Here is an 18,962-nt window from a genome sequence, read left to right on the forward strand (position 1 = left end):
CTTTGATCCAGCAAAACCACTTCTAGGACTGTATCCCAAAGAGATCATAAAAAAGGGAAAAGGACTCAAATGTACAAAAATATTTATAGCAGCTCTTTTTGTGGCGGCCAAGAATTGGAAATTGAGGGGATGTCCATCAATTACGGAATGGTGGAACAAGTTGTGGTTTATGAATGTAATGGAATACTATTGTTCCATATGAAATGATGAGCAGGCAGACTTCAGAAAAACCTGGAAAGACTTACATGAACTGATGCTGAGTGAAGTGAGCAGAACCAGAAGAACATTGTACACAGTAACAGCCACAGTGTGCAATGATCAACTCTGATAGACCTAGCTCTTCTCAGCAATATAATGACCCAAGACAATTCCAGAAGACTCATGATGGAAAACGTCCACATCCAGAGAAAAAAATTGTAGAGTCTGAATGCAGATGGAAGCGGACTATTTTCACTTTGTGTTTGTTTTTTCTTCCTTGTGGTTTTTCCCTTTTCTGATTTGTTCTGATTCTTCTTTCACAACGTGACTAATGTGGAAATATGTCTAACATCATTGTACATGTATAACCTATATCAGATTGCTTATTGTCTTGGGGAATGGGGAGGGAAGGGAGAGAGGGAGAAAAATTTGGAACTCAGAATCTTGCAAAAATAAATGTTGAGGGGTGGCTAGGTGGCACAGTGCAGAGAGCACTTGCCATGGGGTCAGGAGGAGCTGAGTTCAAATCCAGCCTTAGACACTTGCTAGCTGTGTGACCCTGGGCAAATCATTTAACCCTGATTGCCTGAAAAAAAAATGAATGTTGCATACTATCTTTACATGTAATTGGAAAAAATAAAATACTATTAAGTGGGGGGGAAAACATTTTCCCGCTTCCGCTGGTGCTGCATGTTAACCTGCACAGAGGACCAGGTTGAATCCTGTAACTTTAACTCTTCCACATAGGATGCTAGTCCTGGGATTGCTCTTGTTTTGTCAAACTTATTTCTTGGTATGACAGTAAGTGTGGTTCTGGCATGTGTGTGGTCGACATCAGGGACAGCACCAAGAAGTAAAGTAGAAGACATAGGTTGTCTTCCCCAGCCAGAAGAGGAGCTCCACCCCTGAGGAGCCCACAGTCCAAAACTGGAGATCTCATACCTCTCCCTACACATGATCTCTGCCCCAAAGCACCCCCAAAGGTAAGGCAGAGGTTCAACTGCAGAAGGTTACAGAGGAGGATCATGAAGGAGTATGAGTAATATCGTCCTGGAACCGCACAGGCACACTGGAGAAGTGACTTTGTAGGCCGCTCGGTGTGAGATCCAACTAAGCCAGCTAACAGAGGGAAACTGGGACGGACCTGCCCATGCTGTTATCACTGACCTGTTTTTATTAGCTATGCTTTGGACCCTACCCCTGAGGTATCCAGTATATTGCACGAGGAAGGTGGCTCTTAAGACAAGGCCAAGGAAGAGCAGCTGACCCTGACCAGAAGGGCCCAGAAGAAAACCCAAGCTGGAGACGACCCAGTTTAAAGCAGCCCTTGGATGGTTGCCAGCACAGCTCAAAGGGCTCCAGGGAATTCAAAAGAAGACAAAAGAGTACTTCTGCAAGAGAGAGGCTGACATCAACTCCTGAGTTGCACTTATTCTCGCATTTGTATAAAATTAGTGAGACTGATCTGCACGTCCTTGATGAAAAGCTTGGCAGGGAACAGAAGAGCTTTTGCAGGTGATTCGCTGGAGCAGAGCACATCTCTCAAGTCCCACAGCTGATGACTTTACAGATACTACCAATATTGCTTGTATTTGATTCTGTAGAACAGAACAGTCTTCATAATTTCTTAAGACATCTCTCAAACATTTGTTAACATTAGATAAGCCTCTGACAGTTGGCAGTTATAGAGAGGACTATGTTCAGTGATGTGCCAAGGATTACCATACCATACCATAAATTTGGGCATGACCCAAGTATTCACCAGTGCCCTACTACACCATTTAGTACCTGTGTATTATTTTACCTCCCAGGGTCGTGTTTCCTTGATCTCTAAATGAAGGGTCCTGAATGATGTCTGAAGTCTCTTCTGCCTTCTGTTATTATGATACTATATTCTGTGTAGTATCCAAACAAATAGACTTCCTATTGAAACCAAATTTCTCTAAATGCCCCATCCACAGATAATTTTAATATTTGTGGGCATCACGCAGCACCTGGGCAGATAGATGGGTAGCGAGCTAGAGGAATGAATCAGTTGTGGATGAGCTATAGATGGACACAAAGGTGGGCCTAAAATTGAACTGGAAAAAGTCAGGGTAGATTTTATTTGGGAAATTGTGCAGTACTTTCAGTGGTGTCAAACTGCTCATTTCCCCCAAAGCCTCTCTGACAATATTATCTCCTTTTGATGCTATAGGGCCGCAAATCAGAGACACTGTAATGTCTCAAAAATCAAAATTACTATTTTCTCCAAGAGCAGTGTGAAGGCTCATGGTGGACATAAGGATGTCACATAATACCAACAAACTACTTATTTTTATGACAATTTTAAGTAGTTTTTACAGTGATTCCCAGAATAAACACTGGGTTTAGGTGATCTGGAACATGAAATAGTATGAGGTAGTAGGAAAAGCACAGAGATTTAATCGGAAGATGTGCCTTATTCCCAGCAGGTATGATTTCATCCCCTGTAAATTTGGTACAATTACATTTGTACCCCCTTTCTTACAAGAGTGTTGTAGAGATCACACGAGGTGGTTGGGGACTCTGTTAGTTCTAAGTTTGTAGGTAGAGAGAAGTAGTTACTATCCCAGCATTTAAAAGGTGTGGGTGATTCTAGGAATATTGTGAACAAAAGCGGCATGATCAGTCACTTCCATGTGTTTCTTCCCAATCAGATGTTTCATCACCGAGTTGCCTCACTTGCAGGACAGCTTTGTAGACAAACTTTTAGACCTCATGCCTCGACTGATGACTTCCAAGCCTTCAGAAGTAGTCAAAATTCTGCAGGCCACTCTTCGACAGAGTACTTTCCTTCACCTTCCTCTGCCAGAACAGGTCAGTTTCCATGTGCATAGTCATCAGTTGGGTGGATATTTGCTGAGTGTTATGTTTAAGGCTTATGCTTGAGGGGAGGAAGGCAGAGACAGCCAGCCAGACATAGTCTCTGCCCTTGAGGAGCTCTTGGCCTACACAAGGGAAAGAAGACATTGACATGAATATCTACAGCACAGACTGTAATATGGAAGTGCCTCTGAACAAGGTACCAACAAAAAACCATGAGATTTCAGAGATGAGTTCATTGTGGGCCGGAGGAGTTAGGAAAGGCTTCATTGAGGGTGTGGCATTGGACCTGAGCTTGAAGGAGAAGTATACCCTGGATAAGAGGAGCTGGGGGGTGGAGCAGAGGAGGAGGAGAAAGAACACGGATGTCGATGGGAATATCTACCCAGAGCATGGTATACATGGTACAGTGTGGTAGGTACTGTATCAGGCTGGTGCCAGCTCCCTGAATGCTCAACTCACAGCTTTGGATTGGGTCCTTTAGGTCATGGGGAGGCACAGAAGGTTTGCAGTAAGAGAGCCATGTGGTCAGCAGAAATTTAGGAAGATATATCTGGTACTATGAGCAGTAAGTTTTAGGAATGAGGGACTAAAATCAGGGGGTAAATGTACACAGATAAAACATCTGGCAGTAATAGGAACAAGTGAGCCAGAAAAATCCAGGCATTTCAGTACTACCCTCATTCACCTATAACTTCAGCAACATAGAAGAGCGGGAAAAGTACTGGACTAAAAGTCAGAAGAACTGGGTTCAAATGCTGACTTTGGCACTATGACCTTAAGCCAGTCATTTCCCTACGTCTGGGCCACAATTTCCTTTTTTTGTAAAATGGGAGGAAAATATGACTCATAAACGACCCGGCTGCCAGAGCTTGTTAAGACTTAAAGCTCTTTAAAGACAGAGTGTTGTTACTATTATTATTTTGGGTTAGGCTTGGCTCCATGAACAATTGTGATGGTTGGAATGGGGTATTTCATTGAGCTAGACATACAGGCCCTTGGATATAAGCTCATTGTGAATATTTTCCTCATTTGTCCTTGTGTCTCCTGTGCCATCTTTTACTTCCCAAGGTCATTCTGTCCCCTGTCCCCATGTGCTTCTCTGCCCTGCAGATTCACAGAGCGTCAGCCACAATTATCGAGCCGGCTGGTGAGTCAGACAACCCTCTGAGGTTTACCTCTGGGCTGGTGGTGGCACTGGACGTTGACGCGACTCTAGAGCACGTGCAGGATCCTCAGACGATTGTCAAAGTGCAGGTCTGTCCGCATGAAAGTACTTACAAGACTAAGGTCAAAAATTATTTGGGTGTGTTTGGGATAACTCAGATGTAGGCAGAATGCTGCTTGGGAGTTGTATAATTTAGACATGTAACGAGTCTGTTCATAGACAGAAGTACAAATATGGTTGAGAATCCACTATTACTTATCTGAAAACTATAGTTTCTAGAACAAATTTTGTATATTCATAATTCTTTAGAAATTGGTTAGTTAGGCATATTCCATTTTAGGAAATGAATTCTGGGATGATTTTGAGTCAGTGTTTTAAAGAGATTTTCACTGATCAGATTTAAAAAAAAATATATAAACACTGTTCAAGAAGCCTTTATTGAGCATCTGCTGTATGCCAAGTGCTGTAGGTGCCAAGACAAAAATGGAACAGTCCCCTTTCCTCAGAGAGCTTATATCCTACAGTGGGAAACAGTATGTACAGAGAAGGAAATACAAAATATCTACAGTGTAAGTACACAGGCATTTCAGGGAGAGGGAAAACACTCACAGCTTTCCAACAATCACATAAAATTTCCTCTGCATGAGTGTTCCAGTTCACTACACATGAATCTCTTTTGGGACTGCACTGTGCCATGAAGGTCACATGGTGAAAGGAAAGTCTGGGTAGATGGACACAGGCCCTGCCTTGATAATTTTCATACAGAATTTTTGGAGATGGTTCTAAGTGATTGTTTACATATTTGATAAAGTGATAGGAAAGATGTTAGAAAACACTGGTATGAGATGGCAAACTTGAAGTGTGAGTGTGGCCAACGGGCATTCTGGCGTGGGGTAAAAACCTTTGTAGTACAATTTTTGCATTTACTGTTTGAAGTATGCATGATTTGCCTTTGGAGGATTTCTAAGGTCTAAGCAGGTCATGAGTGCAGAGGCATGTATGTGAGGAAGCCAAAGAGTTACTGTTTGGGAGCCCTCTGGAAATTCACAAAGAACCATATTAAGGGGGGAAAAACCCTCACTGTGGATGCTTCCAAGTCACAAAAGTTTAAAAAATGTTTGTTCCTCTGCTGAAAAAATGCCTTTGTCATAGAGAAAAATACCACATTTGCTGCTTTTTCTTTCTTTTTGAAGAACATTTTTATTTTTTCCTCAATTACAGGTAAAAACAATTTTTAACATTTTTGTCTTATAATTTTTGAGTTCTAAATTCCCTTCTTCCTTCCCCTCTCTCCACCCTTCTTGAGAAGGAAAGCATCTTGATATAGATTATACATGTGCAGTCATGCAGAACATATTTCCATATTAGCCATGTTGCTAAAGAAAACATACACGCACACAAAAAGTAAAGTAAATTTTAAAAGTATGCTTTGATCTGCAGATCTGCATTCAAACGATCAGTTCTTTCTCTGGAGGTGGGATAGCATTTTTTCATCATGACTCCTTCAGAATTGTTTTGGATCATTGTACTGTTGAGAATAGCTAAGTCATTCACAGGTGATCATTGTATAATAATGTTACTGTATACATTGTATAATAATGTTACTCTATACAGTGTTCTTCTGGTTCTGCTCACTTCACTTTGCATCAGTTCATATAAGTCTTCCCTGGTTTTTCTGAGAACATCCTGCTCTTTATTTCTTACAGCACGGTAGTATTCCATCACAGCCATATACCACAACATGTTCAGCTATTCCCCAGTTGCTGCTTTCTCAGTAAAAGAAATAGTTATTAGAGACAGATGCTGAGGCAAACACAACAGAATGGTATGATCACTGGCATTGGAGGCAGGAGATCTGGATTTGAATCTTGCCTCAGATACTTAATAGTTCTGACCATGGGCAAGTAACTTCTCAGAGCTTCAGTTTACTTCTCTGCAAAATGGGATTCATTGCACTACCTACCAAATAAGGTTGTTGGGAAGAAAACACTTAAAATCTCTAAGCATAGGGGGTGAAGCCAAGATGGCTGCTGGAAAGCAGGGACTTGCCTGAGCTCCCTGCCAGGTCCCTCCAAAAACCTACAAATAATGGCTCTGAACAAATTCTAGAACTGCAGAACCCACAAAATAGCAGAAGGAAGCAGGGATCCAGCCCAGGACAGCCTGGATGGTCGCTGGATGAGGTCTGTGGTGCATGGAGCTGGGAGCCGAGGGGAGGGGAGCTCAGCATGGGCAGTGGCAGGACCAACCAGACCAGGAGTCGGGTGGAACAGGCCCTAACGCCCTGAATCAGTGAGCTGTGACAGTTACCACACTTCTCAACCCACAAACACCAAAGACAACAGAGAAGGTTAGTGGGAATAGCTGTGGGGGACATAGTGAAAAGAGTTTGTGGTTCAGCCGCCGGCCCCGGGGGTAGCAGGGGTGGTGCAGCTACAGAACTACAGTTATTTCTGGCCCCAGACCCACCTGGTGGGAGGAATTAAGTAGTGGATCAGAGCAGGAGTGCATAGCCTGCTTAAGATTTGCGTCAGGTCAACTGTACTACACAGCAGCAGTCATCAAAACTGCCTGGTACTGGTTAAGAAACAGGGGTGTGGATCAGTGGAATAGGATAGGTACACAAATAGGTGAAATCAACAAGTTTAGCAATCTACTCTTTGATAAACCCAAAGAGGCCAGTTTCTGGGCTAATAATTCACTATTTCACAAAAACTGTTGGGAAAATTGGGAAATGGTAGGGCAAAAACTGGGCATAGACCAATATCTTACACCATATACCAAAATAAAGTCAAAATGGGTTCATGATTTAGGAGTAAAAGTTGATACTCTAAGTAATTTGGGAAAGCAAGGAATAGTTTACTTATCAGATTTGTGGAAAAGTAAAGAATTCATGACCCAACAAGAGATAGAGAGCATTACAAAATGCAAAATGGATAATTTTGATTATGTCAAATTGAAATGTTTTTGTACAAAAAAAGCCAATGCAACAAGAATTAGGAGGGAAGCAGAAAATTGGGAGAAAATCTTTGCAACTAGTATCTCTGATAAAGGCCTTATCTCTAAAATATACAGGGAGCTGAGCGAAATATATAGGAATACAAGCCATTCCCCAATTGAGAAATGGTCAAAGGATATGAACAGGCAGTTTTCAGAGGAAGAAATTAAAGCTATCTATAGGCATATGGAAAAATGCTCTGGATCGCTGCTGATTAGAGAAATGCAAATCAAAACAACTCTTAAGATACCACATCTCTCCTGTCAGATTGGCTAAAATAACAAATCAGGAGAATGATAAATGCTGGAAAGGATGTGGGGAAATTGGAACATTGTTGCATTGCTGGTGGAGTTGTGAGCTGATCCAGCCATTTTGGAGGGCGGTTTGGAACTATGCCCAAAGGGCTATAGAAATGTTCATACCCTTTGACCCAGCAATACCACTTCTAGGGTTGTATCCCAAAGAAATCACACAAGCGGGAAAAGGACCCATATGTACAAGAATATTTATAGCGGCTCTCTTTGTGGTAGCCAAGAATTGGAAATGAAAGGGATGCCCATCAATTGGGGAATGGCTGAACAAACTGTGGTACATGAAGGTAATGGAATACTATTGTGCCATAAGAAATGGGGATGATGCAGACTTCATAACAACCTGGAAAAACCTACACGACATAATGCTGAGTGAGCGGAGCAGAGCCAGGAGAACGTTGTGCACAGCCACAGATATATGGATTCCGTGAGGACCAACCCTGACAAACTGCGCTTTTCTCAGCAACCTAAGGGGCAAGGACAACTCCAGGGGACTCACGATGGAGAATGCTATCTTCATCGAGACAAAGAACTGCGAAGTTTGAATGCAGACTGAGGCACACTACATGCTCGCCTTTTCTGCTTCTCTTTTGTTCTTGTTTTTGGGGTCTTTTTTTTTTTTTGGTTCTGTTTCTTCTTTCTCATGATTCATTCCATTGGTCAAAATTCTTCTCCACGACTTGACTAGTACATAAATTAATTCAATGCGAAGTTATACATGACAGTTATATGAGACTTCATGCCGTCTTGGGGAGGGAGGGGGGAGGGGAAAAAACTGGAACTCAAAACTATGTAGAACCATGCGTGGTAAACTAAAAATAAATAAAGAAATTTATTAAAAAAAAAAAAAGATTTGCGTCAGGTCAGGGTTGGTGGTTCTTGGGGATGGAGGAGTGCTGCTGTGGCAGAGCTGGCTGTATAGAAATAGCGCTGAAATCAACGGCGCATGCCCTCAAGCTTGGAACAAAGTACTCTTTGCTCTACAAGCAGTCATACCCTAATGAAAAACTCAAGGGTCAAGTAAGTTGGCTGGGAACATGGCCAGGCAGCAAAAACGGACTCAGATTCAGTCTCAGATTTTGGAACCTTTCTTTGGTGACAAAGAACACCAAAACAGACAGCCAGAAGAAGTCAACAAAGTCAAAGAGCCTACATCAAAAGCCTCCAAGAAAAACATGAACTGGTCTCAGGCCATGGAAGAGCTCAAAAAGGATTTGGAAAAGCAAGTTAGAGAAGTAGAGGAAAAATTGGGAAGAGAAATGAGAAGGATGCAAGAAAACCATGAAAAACAAGTCAATGGCTTGCTAAAGGAGACCCAAAAAATACTGAAAAAAATATTGAAGAAAACAACACTTTAAAAAATAGACTAACTCAAATGTCAAAAGAGCTCCAAAAAGCCAATGAAGAGAAGAATGCGAAAGGCAGAATTAGCCAAATGGAAAAGGAGGTCTAAAAGACCACTGAAGAAAATACTACCTTAAAAATTAGATTGGAGCAAGTGAAAGCTAGTGACTTGATGAGAAATCAAGATATTATAAAACAGAACCAAAGGAATGAGAAGTGGAAGACAATGTGAAATATCTCATTGGAAAAACCACTGACCTGGAAAATAGATCCAGGAGAGATAATTTAAAAATTATTGGACTACCTGAAAGCCATGATCAAAAAAAGAGCCTAGATATCATCTTTCAAGAAATTATCAAGATGAACTGTCCTGATATTCTAGAGCCACAGGGCAAAATAGAAATTGAAAGAATCCACAGATTGCCTCCTCAAAAACATCCCAAAAAGAAAACGCCTGGGAATATTGTAGCGAAATTCCAGAGCTCCCAGGTCAAGGAGAAAATACTGCAAGCAGCCAGAAAGAAGCAATTTGAGTATTGTGGAAAAACAATCAGGATAACACAGGATCTAGCAGCTTCTACATTAAGGGACCGAAGGGCTTGGAATATGATATTCCAGAGGTCAATGGAGCTAGAGATTTAAACCAAGAATCACCTACCCAGCAAAACTGAGTATCATGCTCCAAGGCAAAATATGGACTTTCAGTAAAATAGAGGACTTTCAAGCTTTCTCAGTGAAAAGATCAGAGCTGAATTGAAAATTTGACTTTCAAACACAAGAATCAAGAGAAGCATGAAAAGGTAAATAAGAAAGAAAAATCATAAGGGACTTACTAAAGTTGAACTGTTTTGTTTACATTCCTACATGGAAAGATGATGTGTATGATTCATGAGACCTCAGTATCATAGTAGCTGAAAGGAATATGCATATATCTGTGTGTATGTATATGTATACATACGTGTGTGTCTATGTAGGTATATATACATATATGTACATATATAGACAGTGGGCACAGGGTGAGTTGAATATGAAGGGATGATATCTAAAAAAATAAAATCAAATTAAGGGATAAGAGAGGAATATATTGAGAGAGGGAGAAAGAGATAGAATGGGGTAAATTACCTTGCATAAAAGTGGCAAGAAAAAGTGGTTCTGTAGGAAGGGAAGAGGGAGCAGGTGAGGAGGAATGAGTAAATCTTGCTCTCATTGGATTTGTCCTGAGGAGGGAATACTATACACACTCAATTGGGTATCTTACCCCACAGGAAAGAAGGAGGAAGAAGATAAAAAAGGGGGGATGAGAGAAGGGAGGGCAGAGAGGGGGAGGAGGTAATCAAAAACAAACACTTTCGAAAAGGGACAGGGTCAAGGGAGAAAATTCAATAAAGGGGGATAGGTTAGGAAGGAGCAAAACATAGTTAATCTTTCACAACATGAGTATTGTGGAAGGGTTTTACATAATGATACCCATGTAGCCTATGTTGAATTGCTTGACTTCTTAGGGAGGGTGGGCAGGGAGGGAAGAGGGGAGGGAATTTGAAACTCAAAGTTTTAAAAAGCAGATGTTCAAAAACAAAAAAAAAAAAGGTTTTGCATGCAACTAGGAAAGAAGATACATAGGCAATGGGGCGTAGAAATTTATCTTGCCCTACAAGAGAAGAAGCAAAAGGGGGATGGGAGGGGAGCGGGGTGACAGATGGGAGAGCTGACTGGGGAACGGGGCAACCAGAATATATGCCATCTTGGAGTGGGTGGGAGGGTAGAAATGGGGAGAAAATTCATAATTCAAACTCTTGTGAAAATCAATGCTGAAAACTAAATATATTAAATAAATAAAATTAAATTAAAAAAAAACATGGAAAAATCTCTAAGCAGTATACTAATGTAAGTTATTTTTGAATCATGATGGTGATGATGATACCCTCAAAGACTTTGCACCATAGCAGTAGGCTTGATTTCCTTTTAGGCTCTTCATGAAGAACAGGAAATGATAGAAAGGAAGGGATGGTTTTCATTGCCATAGCAATGGGAAGCTGAAGTTTAACTGGTTTGATGTGTAAAGCTAGAATTATAGTTGACATGTTTCTCTCTCTCTCTACCCCCCCCCCAAACCTTAAACCCGTTTCACTATGAGACTCACAGATTGGAACACAATAGATCCCTGCCCAGGCTCCACTTAATGGCTCTATTTTGGACTCTCCTGGCTCAGAGGGAATGTCTATCTTTTAACCAGCAACCCTCAGGATCTTCCCCTCCCAGTTTGATTTTTTTTTTTAAGTTGAAGGGGCTGTCTCTTGACTCAGTTCTTAAAGAGGCCTGTTCACTGAATGAGCATTGCATCACTCAGAATGAGAACCTGAGAAGGCCTTAGCCTAAAAGGGCCAGGGTCTCCCATTGCATCCTGAGCCATCTCCAGTTCTCCTGATGAATATCAAGACACTGGACCCAGATGGCTCTGGAGGAGAAAGTGAAGTTGGTGACCTTACACAGCCCTCCGTCACTCAAATCAAAGCCAACTGCAGGTCATGTCATCATTTACCTGATGTCATGGTCCTCTTTGAAAATTAAGGGCAAACACAGCAATTGGGAGGAAGGCGGTACGAAGGATGTGAGATACTATAGAAATCTGAGTTACAGGCTTCATGGGTTCAAATATTAAATGCCTAGGGTTAGGTAAGGAAGACACCCTGTAGCCAGTCAATTCAGTGTGTATTTGCATGTCTCCTAACGGCTTTTTCTGCATTTTCTAAAGCTCTGCAGCAGAGCTTAAGCTTAAGCACTGGCGAGTCCTTCAAAGATGGAAATTCTCCCAGGGAGGGTCAGCAGCAGACTGCAGTGGCCCCAGTAGCTCGTGACATTGGCCACCACAGCCGTAGGTGTTGTAGTCTGAACAGATGTCATACGAATGCAGTCACAGGGATGCTGTGTGCCAAGTGTTCTGAGAGTACCAGAAAGTGAAAGGCATGTTGCCTGTCTTCATTTCACTTACCTGAAGTGTGCAGAGGCTGCTGATCTCTGTTTAACTTCTGACTTGGCCTTTTTTTTTCTATGTGACCTTGGACAAATCACTGAGCCTCCTTTGCATATAAAATGAGGGGGTGGGAACTAAAATTCTATGATTCTGAGTCATTTAAACTCTTGTGGGCCGTAGTGTCTTCATCAGTGAAATGGGAGTGATAATCCCTGCTCTGATTCCTTGGTGGGGCTGTAGTAGGGATTGGATGAGACAATGGATGTGTAAGTGCCTGTTCTTACTCTGGGAAAGAATCTCAAGGGCGGTGGTGGTTTTTACCTATGCTACCTTTTGTAGCATAAGAATTTCTTTTGGCCCTGGCGTGATTTCATTGGTGTGGGAAACTCCCTCCAGCAGCGCAGCCTGGCAACTCTTCGTGCAAATTCAAGTCTTGGAAGAGTTCCATGGAGCCCTGAAAGATAAAGGGATTTGGTCAGGAGACACCCAGTCAAGTATAGGGTCACAAGTGGGGCTCGAGCCTGGGCCTGCTGGACCTTATCACCATCCCAACAATAATAATCACATTGCACATTTAGGTAGCAGCACTGTGAGGGAGGGAGTGCCAGTAGCTTATGCCCATTTTACAAGTGAGAAACCTGCAGGACATGTAGAAAAGTTGGTTGGTTTGCCCGGAGTCATGCAACGAGTTAGTTGCAAAGCTGGAAAAGGTGTCTTGACTCCACATTCCAGTTTCCTCTTCTCCCTCTGTCTCATCTCACGCCATCAGTCTCATGCCATTTCCTCTGTACTCTTCATACCACCTCTAATGAATCAAAAGATAAGTTGTATTTGTCCGGTTCTTTCTGGATACTGCAGGGTGGTGGATGTAGAGGGAATAGCTGTACAGATAAAATTGACAGAAATACAGGCAGCTTCCTTGATTCAGAATCTGTGTATCTTTTCTCTGTTTTGTTTAAATGTCACCATCAGATGGGTGAAACTAATTGTCTGACAGTGACTTCCACTTCGGTCCTTTTTCCATGTCTCCGTTTGGCATAGAGGTGACCTTGGCTTCTCAAAGGCCACCTCAGTGAAGCACAGTCTTGACTGTTCTTAACAAACTGTAAGAATTTGAGTAAAGGCCTGGTCATCACTGTGCATGTCCATCATCTCAGGGACCAGCCTGGTGAAGAGCAGAAACTTCATTACCAAAGAGTCATATACCAGGAGATTAATTTTTTTTGATCACTACGACTCATGAAACTTCTCCTAAGGCACCCATGTGGAGATGGTATCATTAATCCTTGAAGATGAAATCAGAATGTCCTGGATGGGTACATTCCATGGCTAAAGTCGTATCTGCTTCCTTACATTCCTGATTTTTTCTCTTCTTAGGTATTATATCCTGATGGTCAGGCCCAGATCATCCATCCCAAACCTTCAGACTTCCGAAATCCTGGGCCTGGAAGACACAGGCTGATAACTCAGGTTTACCTCTCCCATGGTGCCTGGACAGGTAAGGAACAATGAGCCTGTCTTCCTGGGCCCTTGAGTGAGGAGACGGTGTGCTACCAGAATAAGAAAATCTGCTGAAGGAGCTAATTTGTCCTCTTTCCTACCTCTCCCAGGGATTTGCCTTTCTGTACAGTAGAAAAGTTGAGGGTTGAATCTCCCCATCTCAGAACTGGAAGTGATGTCAGAAACCCCCCCAGAGGCAGGGATGCCTTCCACCACATTCCTGACAAATGGCCATGCTTGAATACTAGTAACGGGGAACTCCCTACTTCCCAAGGTAGCCCACTCAGTTTTGGAGAGATCTGGTTATTTCAAAGTCCTTCCTTCTCTTAAGTCAAAATCATAGGATCATAGGGTTTAGAGGTAGAAGGAGCCTTAGATAGGGATGAAGTCCAGCCTCCTCACTTTAGAGATAAACTGAGTTCCAGAGAAAAGAAGAGCTTTGCCCAAGGTGATACCTAGTAAATGACTGGGCACAAACTCAAATGTGGGTCTTATAAGTACTGACCCAGTGCTCTGTGCACACATAACCCCCTGCCACACCACCCCCCTTAACCCTGGTCATGCTGGTGAGCCTCTCTCCCCAGCTCCCCTTGGGGCCTTCCTCTATTCTGTGTGATCAGCAGGAGAACTGTGGACCCTCCTCCCCAGAACCATCTGTTAGAAAGAGGTTAAGAGATGTGTGCTTTCTCATTTTCTCTTCTCCAGGCTCAGCATTCTCTGCTAGAAACTGAACTTGATGTTCCCAAAATAACCAGTAGGCATTTGTACTGCGCAGGATCGTTTTGTCTGTAGAAATAGAAGGAACGTCTGAGAGTAGAAAGAGCTTCATGTAGTGGAAATAACGATAGTAAATATTAATGCTGTACGATTTTTCTGCAGAGAGGCAGCCTGGCCTAGTGTAGAGAAAACCTGGGTTCAAGCCAGCCCTCTTGGCCCTCCTGGCTCTGTGACTCTTCAGACCCTCGGTTACGACCTACATGGCTAGAGGGAACAGATTCGCTCGGCGCTGCCCTGTGCCAGTGCACTCGGTCTCCTACCCTTTAGCAGCATAAGGAAGCGCTGCGCTGCTGCCCCAGAGTACTTTTTTCCTTCATTTTCTCATTTGAGCCTTAAAACTACCTTCCGAAATAAGATGTTGGGACTCAACATCGTGTGAAAGCACGGTCCTCCTGGTTATCCCGTACTCTTCCTGTCTCTCTGTACCTACCCTGGAAGGCCCATTTTTCCCCCATCCCCATCGCCTTTGGGGATCATCTGCCTCCTAGCTGTGGTGACAAGATAAGCTACAAGAATCAACCTATCACTGGCTTCACTGGGATGGTGTCCCTCAGGGTTGGGAAGTGAGCCATGATGGGCAGGAATGCTGAGAGTTCCCTGGAAAAAGAGACTACAGGGGGGAAAAAAGGAAAAAAATTTTTTTTAATTTAAAAATTAAAAAAAATTAAAATTTTTTTTTAAAAAGAGAGACTAGAGGAAATTTTGTCAAGAAAGGTGGCCTTGGTGAATGGAGTGGGTGGTGGTTGCAATTTTCATGAAGATCAGAGCCCATTTTTTCCCCTAATCTGCCCTGAGTTGATGACTCAGCCCTCGTATTTGGCAGGGATAAGTGAATTGTTCTGTAAGAGATCTGTGCATTTCTCAAGTAAGGGATTCAGAGAGAGGCTTTGCAAGGCCTAGGTGTTCTGCTTTCCCACCCCCCACCCCTGTGGGTGTGCACATGTGTAGGCATACTAAAGATTGATAAACATGCGGGAGAGTAAGACATCCAGAGCCTCGGGTCATCAGTATGCTGAGGATGCGTGGCCCACAAATTCTATTTTCCTCAGTGCCAGATTGACTCTCTTCCCTATTCCCAAAGCCTCCCTGAGGTGTAGGAAGCCTGGTTGAAAAGCAGCCAGCTCCTGCTCGGTGCTGCGGAGACAGAAGCTCTTCTAGAGTCTGGGGAAAAGAAGCAGGAGGAGGAGTGCAAAGCAGGGGGACTGCTGCTTTTGTGGGGCTTAGTCTGGGCCCCTGAATTTGGGGCTTTCAAACTGTTGCCCACTTCCTATTAGGTTGTTTTTAACACAATCACTACCTTTCAAGTAGCCTGTAATTGTCGAAGGCATTTTTAGCAGAAGAGACATTTAGAGCAGATAAGCAGTATGGAGCATACTGGAAAGTCAGGGCATCTGGGTTCTAGTCCCAGTTTTTCTACTGATCTTGACAAAGTCACTCTGTTTCTCTTATATCTTATTTCTTGACCTTTAAATTGAGAGTACCAGCCTTGAAGCTTCTACAAGGACTGCTCAACACTAAAATTCTACAGACTAATAAATAAATCTGGGGACGTTACGGGTCATGCTACACAGGAATGATGTAGCTGCCTTTGGAAAATACTCACAAAGCAGGGAGGCATGAAAAATCATCAGAGTGTGACTTGTACCTCTAGCTTAAGGCTAAAAGGTCCTTTTTTTTTTTTTTTTTAAGAATTTTGGTTTGTTTTTTTAGCTCATTCTTTGTTCCCTTTATCAGCTAACATGTCTTCCAACTGCTGTAGTGCACAAACCTAAAGTTAAGATGGGACTCATTGCCATCCATAAGATTAGCCTCTAGATTTGGGCTGTTAAGCCTTACGCATCTAGGATCTGTACCAATGTCTCAGAAAACCTTACCACTTCCACTTAAAGGAGAGGTTCTTAAGCTGGGGAGGGAGGGGTCTGTGAACTTGTTTTTTTTTTAAATAGTTTGATGACTATATTTCAATATGATGATGTATTGAAAAGATTATTCTGAAAAGGGGGCCATAGGCTTCCCCAGACTTTGAAGGGAACATGCCATAAAGAAGGTTAAGCACCCCAGATTCCAAGGGAGAATAGCACGGAGATAAGAGCCCCTGCACCTCAGAGTCTAGGGACCTGGATTTAAATCCCAGCTTTGACTGGAATTTAAATCACTTAAGCTCCCTGAAGCCTCCAAGGTCTTCATGTGTAAAAATTGGGATAACAATGTTTACACCGCTTTTCTCCCAGAGTTGTATTAAGGAAAGTGTTATGTGAAGTGCTTGTTTGTACGTATTCATTTGCTTATTGTCTCCCCTCAGACTGTGAGTCCCTGGAGGGCAGGGACTGCCTTTTGCCTCTTTTTGTATCCCTAGTTATTTAGCACTTCATCTGGAACATAGTTAGCACTTACATGTTTATTGACTAATTCAGAAATGGGGCAGCTAGGTGGCCAGTGGATAGAGTGCCGGGTCTGCAGTCAGGAAGACTCATCTTCCTGAGTTCAAATCTGGCCTCAGACATTTACTTAGTTGGGTGACCCTGGACAAGTCATTTAAGCTGTTTGCCTCAGTTTCCTCATCTGTAAAATGAGCTGGAAAGGGAAGTGGCAAACCACTTCAGGATCTCTGGCAGGCAAACCCCAAACAGGATCAGGAAGAGTCAGACATGACTGAAACCATTGAACTGCATCCTGACAAAGAGTCAGACATAAGTCAAATGGAACTGAACAAGAATACAGAAATGAAATTTGTTCCTAAAGTCTGTTTTTACAATTGATTTGCCTTGATAGTTCATTTAAATTTCTCAAAGTTGCCCAATGAAGTATCTTACTGTGTGGAGGGTCTTAAATTCACAGGGGCTGCCTGTTTCTCTCTTTCAGAACCGTGTCAGATTGAAGTGAGGCTGCTGTTGGCCTATGATTCTTCCACCCGAATCTCCAGACCCACTTGTTTGGACAGTGCAGAAGCCTTGCCACTGGTGGAAAACAGTATTGAAGGAACTATCCCTTTTAGCAAACCTGTCAAGGTTTATATCATGCCTAAACCAGCTAGACGCTGAAGTGTACCCATCTCTAAGGTCTTCCTGTATAAAGCAGCATCCCGGGGCTACCAGGAGATTGTGACTGGTCACGCTGTCCTTCACCTCTCTGGGGCAGAACACACCTCAGAGCCCCTGCTTTATTCTGTCACTGAGCCGCAGCCCATCTTGTTACACCTCGCTAATTCAGACTTGTGTTGCTGTGTGCTCAGGATGGGGTGACTCTGGGGCCACCTCACAACAGTGAATAGACAGGGATGCCTTGGGACTCGCAGGGTTCCCATACACTAAGGCTGGATTGCCATAGCTTTCCTCAAGGACTGGTGCCCAGTTCAAAGCACAGGGTAAATAATTTTACAGTAAAACAACCAAAAAATTTCAAGTCTTTTTTTTTTTTTTTTTTTACAATAAATGTTGAGAAAATCTCGCATCTGTTTTTGTCTTAAAAGCACAATTCCATGTAGGGATTCACATTCATGTTAGGAAATGTTTGATTCCTCAGATGTTCAACACAAAACCCATTTGTTTTTTAATCTACCCTCCAGCCTACTCCATCAACAAGAATTGGTTAGTTCAGCCATCTTGCTTCTTAAATGTCTAGTTTCTTCATCTGGGTTCAATACAAACTAGTTTCCGGTAACTATGAATTTTTACCACCTAGAGCTTTCTGGGTGAGCATCTGCATCAAGCATCTGGAGGAATATCTAGCCCTGTTAGCAGAGAGCTGTTAAAGAACAGATCATTTTATTCCTTTGGGCTGGTCAGAGCAAACATCAAGAATTGACCGTACACAGGGCGAAACAAGTGTTTTCAGTATCTGTTCAGTAATGCAAAGTCATTGCAACTATAGGGGGCGTGTGCTTGTGTGTGTTATTGGGACCTGTGATTTTATTTGTTGAGGTAATGTATATTATGAAAATGAACCAAAGAATATTGGAATCAATGGAGCGTTTATTAAGTCCTGCTATGTCCCGAGTCTGTGCTAGGCACTGGGGAACTTGGATTTTTTTTTTTTTTCTGAGATTCTATGTCTGACAAAACATACCAGATATTACAAGGAGCTGTAGAATCAGGAAAGGTTTCATGCACAAGCTTGTACTTGAGTCTTGAAGGAAGCTGGAGCTGGAGGTGAGGGCATGCGTTATGGTTTGGGGGATCAGCCAAAGGCATGAAGTCAGGAAATGGGGTGCTGTGTATGAGGAACAGCAAGAAGGCCTTGCTGACTGTCAGCATGGGAGCATAGATGGGCTGTGGGAATAATCTAGGGTTGGGACTTGGCAATAGGACAATGAATGAAAGGAAAAGCATTTAAGTCCTTACTCTGTGCAAAGTGCTGGAGGTACAAATAGAAAAAGGTGGCAAACTCTGCCATCCACGAGCTGGGAGGGCTCAAGTGCAGGGAGAAAGTCAGGCTCGGAAGACCTCAGGGTCCATCCAGGTGACTGCCCCAAACAACAGGGAACCTGGAAGGGATCAGCCCACATGGGGCCTAAGATGCAAGAGTGAAATGGAGATTCTGAGGGGCAGCTAGGTGGTGCAGTGAGTAGGGCACTGGCCCAGGAGTTGGGAGTACCCAAGTTCAAATCCAGCCTCGGACACGACACACTAGCTGTGTGACCTGGGAAAGTCACTTAACCCCAATTGCCCTGCCTTCCCCTTCCAAAAAAAAAAAACCAGGGAGATTCTGAGTTCCCTCCCTCAAAGCTGGGGTGAAGAAGAGGTCAGTGTCCATCCGGAAGGGATAGGATCTGTGATTACAGGATTCCAGGGAAGGAACTAAACCAGTTAACTAAGAAGATGAGGTTGGAAAGAGTGGAAAGTAAAGCCAGAG

At 43.0% G+C, this 18,962-nt stretch overlaps 1 protein-coding gene across 1 annotated transcript in view; it reads left to right on the top strand.

The window, feature by feature from the left end:
- The window catches only part of INTS4 (integrator complex subunit 4), a 98,045-nt gene extending 80,485 nt beyond the window's left edge, over positions 1–17,560 (top strand). Inside the window, exons 20-23 of the mRNA XM_036745456.1 lie at positions 2,877–3,036; positions 4,156–4,299; positions 13,212–13,332; positions 16,974–17,560. Of these exons, the coding sequence (XP_036601351.1) occupies positions 2,877–3,036; positions 4,156–4,299; positions 13,212–13,332; positions 16,974–17,152 (604 nt within the window). The 3' untranslated portion in view covers positions 17,153–17,560. The remainder of the gene's footprint in view (positions 1–2,876; positions 3,037–4,155; positions 4,300–13,211; positions 13,333–16,973) is intronic.
- Positions 17,561–18,962: the final 1,402 nt, after the last annotated feature.

This window comes from Trichosurus vulpecula, chromosome 2 (assembly GCF_011100635.1).
Source record: "Trichosurus vulpecula isolate mTriVul1 chromosome 2, mTriVul1.pri, whole genome shotgun sequence".
Classification (NCBI taxonomy): domain Eukaryota; kingdom Metazoa; phylum Chordata; class Mammalia; order Diprotodontia; family Phalangeridae; genus Trichosurus; species Trichosurus vulpecula.